Source organism: Heteronotia binoei, chromosome 2, assembly GCF_032191835.1.
Source record: "Heteronotia binoei isolate CCM8104 ecotype False Entrance Well chromosome 2, APGP_CSIRO_Hbin_v1, whole genome shotgun sequence".
In the NCBI taxonomy this organism is placed as follows: Eukaryota; Metazoa; Chordata; class Lepidosauria; order Squamata; family Gekkonidae; genus Heteronotia; species Heteronotia binoei.
This window is the reverse complement of record NC_083224.1, coordinates 141,865,053-141,875,745: the sequence shown is the minus strand read 5'-3', so window position 1 is coordinate 141,875,745 and position 10,693 is coordinate 141,865,053. Positions and strand designations below refer to the sequence as shown.

Here is a 10,693-nt window from a genome sequence, read left to right as displayed (position 1 = left end):
TTCTAGAATGTTGTTCTGGAATGTCTGTGATGCATCCCAGTGTTTTTTGTAGCAGCCCAGGTTGTTTCATGCCCGTTTCAGCCTGTTCTGGGGTGTTCCAGAGGCATTTTGGCCCAGAACGGGGTAATCAAGATGTTGGAATTCACCTTTTTCTTTTCTAGAATATTGTTCTCCAGTGTGTGTGATGCACCCGTGTTTTTTGTGACAGTCTACGTTGTTTTATGCCTGTTCCGTTCAGCCCATTCCGGCTTTTACCCTTTCCCAAATAAAACATCGCTCTTTTTTAACGTGTCACAAGAGACCTGTTCGTTTTTGCTGCAGCAACCTTGCAAAGTTATTCCACTGGCCCTCTTAGCAGAATGCTGAAAGGTTGCTTTCGGCAGCGCAGATGGCCACAGGCCACTGCCTTGTCTTGTGGAGAATCTATGGCTTCATTCGCAGCCGGAATCTTCCGCTTCGCATCTCCTGGCTTCTGGGGACGATTGTCTCATTTACACCAGCCCCACCATGGCAGGGGCGGAAGGCAAGGACCCTTTGGGCTTCTTCGCTGCTTACGGCAGCAATAACAGTTCGAGCGGCAGCTCTGACTCCGAAAACGAGGAGGTCTCAGGCTCCCAGCGGGAGTCCGCCCCAAAGCAAAAGATTGCTGAAGGGAAGCCGCACTTGCCCGGGCCCGACGAACTCTTTAGCAGCGTCAACCGGCCGGCCTTTCTCTATAACCCGCTGCATAAGGAAATCGACTGGGAGAGTCAGGTGGTGCGAGCGCCCGAGGAGGTTGGTTCTTAGTGAGGACCTGGTGTCTATGTCAAGGTGGGGGAGGCTTTTGTCACCGAACAGTCTCTGGGAAAACAACTCAAAAAGCTTCTCCTTTAGGGGTGGGGGGAGAACGCAGACTAGGATATTAAAAGGACCCTCGCTGGGAAAGGCTTCCTTCTCCAGCCACGCCCCCGTCATTCTTGACGTGGTGTGTTTAGAGAGTGGACAGAGAAGAGAGCCAGCACCTCGGGGCTCTTAGCCCCTCGCCTCAACAAGATCTTGCCGGCAGAGCACCACCCTGATCCCTCTTGCAGTTGCAGGCCTTACGTTGGGGAGGAAGCGGCTGTGGTGGGAAAGCCGGCCCTTCCACGGCAGCGTCCCACTCGGATCTTCCTTGGTAAAGTATATCCTCATTTTCCTCTGGCCCCAAGACTTAGCGATGAGGGAAACATTAGGGTGGCATAATAGCAAACACAGTGCACTTTTAGTTTTCCTTGGCTTTTACTTCATTTCTGTTTGACTTGTAAATATCAAGGAAGGTGGAGCTTCTCTTGGCAAGGGGTTTTATCAACATGATTGATTTAACACTCTGTAACAGTTAGCCTTTGTTGGTTCAAATATCCATTTTTACTGGAATGAAACAGGATTTTAACAGCACCTTAAAAGACTAGAAAAACTTCCTTGAACATAGGTTTTTAAACGTCAGAGCTTCTTTTGGGTGTATTTATCCAAAGCAACTAAATCTGAACTCAAGAGTTCAAGAAATGGGTTGGGGAGAGAAGCTACAAGGGGTGGCCAGAGTAAAACAAGAGTCAGAGTAATCGGTTTATTCCAAGTGAGTGAGGTCTACTCTCAATTATTGATAAATATGTAGAGTAGGATCAACAATAAACTATAACAAAAATTTAATCAATATCAACTGGCCATCCATTCTCTACTGTAAGAGATAGATGCCCAAGGAGGTTAGGAGAAAGGGGGAAAGAGCTGTCGCGGTCCAGTGATCTCCAGGAAGGAACTCAGAAGCCTCTTCCTTTGCCAGTGAGCAGGACACAATGGGAGAACAAAAGCAGCCATGAAAAAGAGTTCTTCCTGCTATCATGTCCCCCTCAACAGCCAAGGAGTTATGTTGGAAAGAGAAGCGGTGCTGCTTTGCTTGTCCTCTGTGACTGCACTGAGCCCAGACCACCCCTGGCTGAAGCCTGGCAATGTCATGTTTCTCCTTATCTCCTGCACCGCATCCTGGCTGGCATAGTGAATCTGGGCACCTCCAACAGGATGCCCCCACTTATGAAGGGAGCCTCTATGCAATGTCTTGATGCTTTGGTGCACAGCCAGTGTGACTTCTGGGTCTCTCCGCTTTAAACCAGAGCAAATGAAAATCTTTCTTTGCTGTGGCATAAAGAGGAAAGTATAGGGTGGCTGAAGGCACAACATCCATGTGGAAGCTGGAATGGGCAGCTGCCCCCCCCTTTAGTCTTTTAGCAGGATTTTCTTTTTAATGGGTAGTGTTTCTTTTGCTGTGAATTAGCCATGAAGGAAACTTGTCTTCCTGATTGTTGTATTGGTGTTTCTGTGCTGACATGATAGTGGGGTGCATGTTGGAATCATGGACAGTAGCAGGTGCATGGGGTTGTGTGTAGCTTGCTTGCTTCCACTGCTACTATATGGTGCTTTCCCTTTAGAAGTGATCTGAGAGTGTTTACAAGCAGGGCATGAGTGTTTACAAGCAGGGCATATATTTCACTGTAGAGTGAAATATATTGGTAACAGTGTTGACTGTATTCTATGTCAGTGGTCCCCAACCTTTTTGGCACCAGGGACCAGTTTTGTGGAAGGCAATCTTTCCACAGACCCAGGAAAGGGGGGGGGGGTGATGGTTTAGTGATGATACAACTGTGCACTTTATTTTGGTGTGGTGGTTAAGTGCGCAGACTCTTATCTGGGAGGAGTGGATTTGAGTCCCCACTCCTTCACTTGCAGCTGCTGGAATGGCCTTGGGTTAGCCATAGCTCTCACAGAGCTGTCCTCAAAAGGGCAGCTTCTGTCAGAACTCTCTCAGTCACACCTACCTCACAGGGTGTCTGTTGTGGGGGAGGAAGATAAAGGAGATTGTGACCACTCTGAGATTCGGAATGGAGGGCAGGATATAAATCCAATGTTGTCATCATCATATTATTATTATTATTACTACATTGTAATATATAATTAAATAATTATACAACATGGCCTGGTTGCTAACAGGGCATGGACCGGTAATGGTCCATGACCCAGAGGTTGGGGACCCCTGCTCTATTTTACTTCTTTATTTACCTTTGTAAGTTCTAGACAGTGTGGAACAGCCAATATGGAGACAACCAATAGGTATCTTCACACCTTGGACCTTCCTTCTCATATTAAAATATGTATATGTTGAATGCAAAAGTGGCTTTGTTTTTCAGAGAGAAGTCTTTACCTCATTTACCAATCCAGGGTTCACACTGGAGGGTGTTATATTTCCTGCTCATCCATAATATGAAGATGCCGGGAACAAAAGCTTTCTGGTTTTGTATCCCGTACATAATTGCTTAGCCTTTTGAACCTAATGGCTTGAGGGTTTTTTTGTTCTCTATGGATGATAACTAGTAGTGGATTTCATAGTGCTTCTCCAGCCCCATTTTGACACTGTTCTTCACAATCTCACTGGCTTTATCTGGGTTCTTTTGCAAGTATTAGACTTCCATTTAAGCAGTGAGGCAAGAGTCAGTTTAAATTGTAATGGGAATGAGAGAATATGGATTGAATATTATATTTTTTCAGTAGTCTGTTGTTGTTTTTTACTTTACTCATCACCTGTTTAAAAAGAGTGGTTTTTGAAGTAATAAAATCAGTTTTGTGCGAACTGTGACTCTTGTTTGGAGACAAGTGTTCCAGAATGAGAATACAAACTGGATGAGAGATCTTTGCATTCATCTTATTGCTGTTATGCGAACTATTATATACATATGTAATATACATGGAATTTTTATTATTTGAAAAAGTGGTATTATGTTTGCCAAGGCATTTTCTTCTACTATTTGAAGGCAGTCCCTAAATTTCACCTTAAAAAGAGTCAGTCCCCTTTCCTTTAATACTTTCCAATGGCTAATTAGAAATGCAATGAATTCCCGTAGTGGTGACTGGTTATTATTTATTTATTTACGTGATATTTATATCTCACCCATTCTGTACAGACTCAAGGCAGCTAACAGCATAAAATAGACAGTAAACAAAAACAATATTAAAACAATAAAACAATCAGATAATGACAATGGTGCTACTTCAGGCGGATCATGTAATATTTTCTTTCTCGCACACAAAGATCCTAGACAGTTAGTAATAAAAGCACTATGGATCCAGATGTTCCAAAGTATTGGGGCCGCAACTAACAAGGCTCTCCTCTTGCTCTGGTGGAGCTGAGCCTAGCCTCCTTTGGCCCAGGGTCAGTCAGAAGATTTTGAGAGCTTGATTGCAGTGTTCTCTAGGAAACATGTGGGGCAAGGCAGTCCCACAGATATATAAGTCCTAGGCCATATAGGGCTTTGAAGGTTAATACCAGGACCTTGAAACGGATTCAGTACGCAACAGGCAGCCAGTGCAGCGCTCTCAGCACAGGCTGAATGTGCTTCTGATGGGGAAGTCCCATTAGTAGCTTGGCTGCAGCATTCTGCAGCTTTCGAATCTGAGTCAAGGGCAGCCCCATGTAGAGAGCGTTACAGTAATCGATTCTTGAGGTGACCGAGGCGTGGATCAGCATTGCTAAGTTGCTGTGCTCAAGGTAGGGGACCAACTGCCATGTTCGCCAAAGGTGAAAAAAAGCAGCTCTGGCAGTGGCTGCTACTTGGGCCTCCATGGTTAAGGAGGACTGCAGGAGCACTCCCAAGCTCTTAACCCTCAACACTGGTGTCAATGGTGCCCCATTGAAGGCTGGTAGAGGAATCACCCTTCCCGGGCTGCTGCGACTTAGAGAACCTCCGAATTCGTTGCATTCAGCTAAGTATTACCATACTCCTGGAATTACTGCTAATGAGAATTCAAGTCCCATCTGTAAACACATACCTTTTTGATAGGCAAGCATAGCCATTTCATCCATATCACTCAGACATGTCCACAATTAACTTGGCAAAGGAAACCACTGTGGAAAGGCCACATCCTCTCATAGAAGGGTTCAAGTCCCAGAAGGCTAAACCAGTGCCTTGTGAAGTAGGGATTTTTGCACAGGACAACAGCAACGAAACATATAATAGCACATGCACAGAAGGTATGCCCTGTTGTGAACATATGAAGCTGCCTTATACTGAATCAGACCTTTCTTGGTCCATCAAAATCAGTATTGTCTTCTCAGACTGGCAGCGGCTCTCTAGGGTCTCAAGCTGAGGTTTTTCACACCTATTTGCCTGGACCCTTTTTTGGAGATGCCAGGGATTGAACCTGGGACCTTCTGCTTCCCAAGCAGATGCTCTACCACTGAGCCACTGTCCCTCCCCAGTAGCTCACCATTGTCTCCCCAGTAGCTCACTGAGAGAAAATACTCTCATGCAACAAACAGGAAGAAGAGGGATTCTAATTCCACTAAGGGGAAAGCTCACCTGTGGACCAGCAGTAAGCTGATGAAACAGTAGAATCTGATATATCAGCTGTGATCAGATAATCAGCCTGCCACACATCCCTTGCCAGACCACAACTGTGCAGACAGCTCTAATAAAGTGAGCTTTGACTCACAAAAGCTTAGAGCTGGGGAAATTCTGTTGGTCTTTAAGCTGCTCTTGGACTCCATTTTTGTTTTACATCAACAGACTAACATGGCTATCCACTTGAATGGAGGACCTTTTCAAGAAGTCTCATGCAGGAGGTAGCTGATGTTGATAATGAACAGGGGTTTAATACAAGTCCCCATTAACCAAACTCCATTCAATCAAAATATGCTACAGGGAAATAATGCACCCAGTTACAGATCAGGAATGGAGTTCTGGATGCAAGTCAGATTAATGAAATCACCATCTCTCTTTGTCTAACAATACTCCTGTGCTTTAGAAAGTTGCACTGACAGTAGAACAAAAGGGACAGCAGCACTGGCTTCACTGCTATCCAACACTGAATGTTTGGATAGCAGCAGCAGTGGTTGGAGTGTCTGGTAGTTACCTAGAAATGTGGTGATGCTCCCTGTTTCTATGACTTTCATGTGGGTTTAGACCCTTATGACATAAATATAAAATTGTGATGATGCTCTGTCTGAATATCATGGGGAGAGAGAGGCTCCTTTCTGTGGATGTACCCCATGTGGGAGGCACCACTAATAACTCCTGAGGGAGGAAAGTATTTGGGGTACATATTGTACTGCAGAAAGTTTGAGGTGAGAGGGTCTTCCTCCCCCCCCTTTTTACCTGTGTTGAATGCATTGTCCTTCAATCTCCAGTTGAAGAAGTGGAGGATCCAGATCCATGTTTGTGTTCTGAAGTGAAAGTTTCCATCACCAAAGTCTTGTGTGTGTGCTTAGCCAGACAGTGGTGCAAGAGCTGACTTCTGAGATATGGGTGTCTAGGTTGGGATATTACAACATGTTTGGCTTCTCTGTGTTTAGCAGCAGGCTTCATCAGTATTTCTTCATCAATAACTGTGGAAAGTCAGCATGATAGGGGTTGAAGATCCTTCTTTGACACGGGAGTTTTGATACTGATGTCAGAGTTTTTGTCAGAATAATGTTATGTAAGAATGGGAATTGAGATGAGAGAGGTCTTCTGATGCCCACTAAGTCCTGCTTCTCCCTAAGATGTCCCCAGCACAGCCTATTTCTGCCCCTTTGCTAATACAGCGTTGGGGGGGTCATCACCATGTTACTGAATTAAAGGTTTCCAACCTAATGCAGAGGCTGGCTTTAGGGTTGCGTTCTAAACAATCCTGGTGATGAAGACATGCCGCTTCATCATTCTTGTCCTATATGTGGATTATATTTTCAGATCTGAGAGCAATTCCTGTTCATAAGTGCATCCAAGCCTTTAAAATATATTTTAAGACTCATCTCTCCCTGTTGGTTGTCTGGCAGTGTAGTATTTTAACTGTTGTATTCCCTTCAACAGCCTCCCAAGGAATTCAAGGCATGGAGTACAAATGCTGTGCCACCCCCTGAGACTTACAGTGTTAAAGAAACAAAGCCCCCGCCACCGCCTGAGCTTGATATGGCAATAAAGTGGTCTAATATGTATGAGGATAATGGTGATGATGCTCCTCGGCACACAAATAAAGTCAGTCTCTTACCAGACAAAGAACAAGAGACTTTTCAATCAGGTAATGCTATTCATTTTTGTAGACAGGAAAAATAGTAACTCCCTGAGTTTTGTTTATATGAATTCATGTAATGTGAGTTGTGTTTTCCTTTGCAGATTTGTATTTCCCGCTTTCATCTTTCTTTCCTTGGATGTTTATTTGTGTTGTAGATTTTGGAATCCAGTGATGATAAGAGCTAGTAATACATTACATAGCTCCTTAGACCACTTAGCGAACATTAAACAGTCAGTGTGCCTTATTTTTATCTAATCTAGTTTTACACCTTAGAACATTTTTAATGTTATGAAGCATGGAGAAAGAGGAACTTCAAGGCACTTCTGTTTCCTGTTCTCTGTGTCATGTTCAACAGAGCCTTTGCATTTCTTCACCTCTTTTACCCAATACAGAGGATCACAGACAGGATTTGCAAATTAAGAACTCCCCCCTGATTAATTTGTGAAGCCTATATCAGCACAAGGTCTGGGATTCTTGCTAGCCACAGATATGTGATAGCTCAAGCATCCTGATCCTTGTCTTCATGCAAATGAACCTTAAATTATAATTTGAAATTTTCACTTATCTTCAGATAAAGATCAGCAAGAGAAACTGTGCCACACAATCCATCCTCTTTGTCTTAGATCAAAATCCCTGGCCTTTTTGAATCCATGGGCAGCTTTGGAATTCTGACACAGAGTGGTGTAGGCACCCCACAAAGTGGCTGCCAAAAGAGGCGGAGCCTAAAATGTTAAGGAGTGAGGTTATAATTCTCATATTAAACTTTCCAACATTTCAGGCAGAAGCTCTGTTTGACAGGAACACAGTTTACCTTCAGAAGATTCTTGTACTGTGGTGGCAGCTGCCGCCAAAGCAGTGTTTTAAAAAATCTAAACAGCAGATCAGAAGCCCTATTTGGCAAAATCCATCTCACCCTGCTCAGTTTTAAAAAACATTTGGTGGGTGCCACATTGGGGTGCCACATTGGTCTTAGATGCTTGTACTGAGGATGTGTACTTAAGCTGGTACAACAGTCAGTAATTCACTTGCAATTCAGTCCTAAACATGTATATTCTGTGTCAATGGGGCTTACTCAATAGTAAGTGTGCTTAGGCTTGCAGCCTTGGGAAATGAATTTAATACACATTTTGATAGTCATAGTTCTTATTCTTCACTAATGGGCTCATTTCACTTTGAAACTCTTCCACCATATAAATCACAGTTGAATCTGCCATAATTGCATCTGTTGCTTTTGAAATCTTTGGCAGATATCTACTTCTTTTCACTTACAAACAGTGTCTTTTATTTGAAGTTGATGAAAAAGATGAACCTGCTTCAATTAAGAAACGCAAGCTGGACCCTGAAGAGCAGACAAAGAAGAAGCGATGAACTGAACAAAGTTTATTTGACTTTGCAAACTGTTTTTATTGAACACATAAGAAGACATCTGTTGGACTTTACTACTGGCACAAGAAAATAAAAATACCGTAGTATCGCCATATGGCATACAGCATATTTTGAGATTCTGTAACTTCTGTGAAATTTTTATTATCCAGAGTTTATCAGTTAGCATTGTTCGAGTTTTTGTACTTACAAATCCAATATGTTTCAGCTACAGATGTTTTGATTAAAACAAAACTTCTTAGAATATTGTGATATGTATTAGTGTTCATGCAGGCTATGAAAATTCACAGTATTCTGTTCAGCCACAAAGCTGGTAAATGTGTGTTTACTGAACTTCTCTTGTGGTTAAAGATTTTTTAAAAGGAAGTAACTTTTGGGGGAGGGAGAAAAAGTTTTAACCATGTATTGCAGTAATAATAATGGTAGTTTGACATGTAAAGAATGTATATAGATTACAAAAATAAAATTATTTAAAAGGTTATCTGGTAATATTACCTATTCAGATACATTCACATGTTTGATTGGGGTTCTGTTGTAGTGTATTTGCACTGTTTGTAATATACTTCTAGTAAAATGAAGTATTTAAGGTTCCTCTGGACTCTGGTTTTGTTGTGCTACTTGTTGAGCTTTGTCAGGCTAAAATAAAATAGTTTTTGGTGGTGGTGGTGACTTGCTTCCTTGGTATTCTTTTTTCAGAACAGGGGAAGTAGAACAGATTATGTGAAATAAATCATAGATAAATTATACCTTCTCCAGATTAGAAAAGTTATTGGTACTGTAGCAAATAGAAAATATGGTGCCTTGTGTTGATTCTGAGGTATGGTTCATTTTTTTTTAAATGTTCATTTTTTAAAAAAAGTTTTTAAAAATATGTTCTTGAAAGCAGTTGATAGAACAGATGAAATGTGGGGTTGACTGTATAACCTATAGGTGGACTTTGTTGTGGATAGCTTTGTACAGTTCCTAACTACTGTACAGATAGGGTTAGTTTTAAACAGAAAGCAAATTCTTCCCTTAGTGAGGCAATGGTTCTCATAAAGGAGGAAATTATGGTATCAGTCTTTTCATTAGTTCTGAGAAAAATAGTTTTGAGCTTGTCCTAATGGCAAGTGAAATTGGTACTCTCATGGCATTTCAGTAGTTTAAAGCCTGCTCTCAAGTAGCAATTCTCTGTCAGATGTAGCAAACTTGTATGTCAGAATGAATGCTCAAGTCATTCTCACTTCTGGGGTTGGTAAAGATGACTCAGTAGAAAATACTGATTTGTGTAGAATGAACTTTTTTTACTTAAAATGGAACATATAAAATAGTCCAGTTCAACAACTGACTTGGGAGAGTCAGTTTATGCAGAAATGCTAACGGCTTGTGGACAGCATGTTTGTGACAGATGTTCTGCTGGAGAGTCTGTGTTCCCAGAGAACAATAGGTGCTGTAAATAACCTGGATCTTTGTGTTCTTTCATTCAGCAGTGAAAAATCTATGGTCTGCTTGGAAAACAGACTTCTACCCACCCAGACATGAAAAATAAGCCAAATATACCCTTAGGATATAAGTGTTGAGCAGCTTGCATGCATATTGAAATGTCACTCCTTATGAAATACAATGATGTAAACTTCAGCCCAAGCCACCAAATTAATAGGATAAATGAATGTGGCAAGGTATTATTTGAAATAGATCGTTCTAGAGTTGGAGAAAGTGGAATACTTTATTTTGTTTGCCTGGATATCCCACTAGAGGGTGCTAAGTTAATGTTTTTCAATTTCAGTTGAACTTCCAGTACTGAAGGAATAAGTTTTGGCTGCGGGGTGCGGGGGGGGGGGGGAATCTCCTTTCTCTCAGCTAGTTCCTATGAAAAGGTACACCCACTGCTTGGGTACTTGCTTCAGCAGACCTAGAGTTTTTGTCAAATAGTCTTTACTAAGTTCCATTTGGTTTGTTCTTGTTACTTGTTTGAAATGGTTTCTGTGTGTATTAAATGGCTGTATTTGTATTAAGTTCTCCAAGAAACTTGTTGAGGTAGCCCTATTATTCTTAGGTTACTGTAGCTTAGGGAGATTGAAGGCCACTTTAGTGTGCAGGCAATTTAAGTTTTGTTTCCATTAAGAGGAAGTAGGGATAGTGAGGGGAATGTTAGAGATGTTATCACAAGAAGCAATTTTTAACCATTGAAGCTGCTCTGATGCATCCATGTTTATTGAAATTTCCTGCCCCCTCTGACTTGTCAGCCATGCATTCACTTGTCACAGTTCTGTGGTTTCCT

The 10,693-nt window shown here is 42.0% G+C and overlaps 1 protein-coding gene across 1 annotated transcript; it reads left to right on the top strand.

Annotated features, from left to right (window-relative positions):
* The first annotated feature begins 400 nt into the window (after nucleotides 1-400).
* On the top strand, nucleotides 401-9,102 carry C2H1orf52 (chromosome 2 C1orf52 homolog). The gene is made up of 3 exons (XM_060232136.1): nucleotides 401-774; nucleotides 6,849-7,056; nucleotides 8,342-9,102. The coding sequence occupies exons 1-3, from the start codon at nucleotides 508-510 to the stop codon at nucleotides 8,416-8,418; spliced, it is 552 nt and encodes a 183-aa protein (XP_060088119.1). The 5' UTR covers nucleotides 401-507; the 3' UTR covers nucleotides 8,419-9,102.
* Nucleotides 9,103-10,693: the final 1,591 nt, after the last annotated feature.

Coding starts and splice junctions, on each gene's coding strand:
- C2H1orf52 (XM_060232136.1), top strand. CDS start 508: ATGGCAGGGGCGGAAGGCAAGGACCCTTTGGGCTTCTTCGCTGCTTAC. Junction 775..6,848: donor TGGTGCGAGCGCCCGAGGAG/GTTGGTTCTTAG, acceptor TCCCTTCAACAG/CCTCCCAAGGAATTCAAGGC. Junction 7,057..8,341: donor ACAAGAGACTTTTCAATCAG/GTAATGCTATTC, acceptor TTTTATTTGAAG/TTGATGAAAAAGATGAACCT.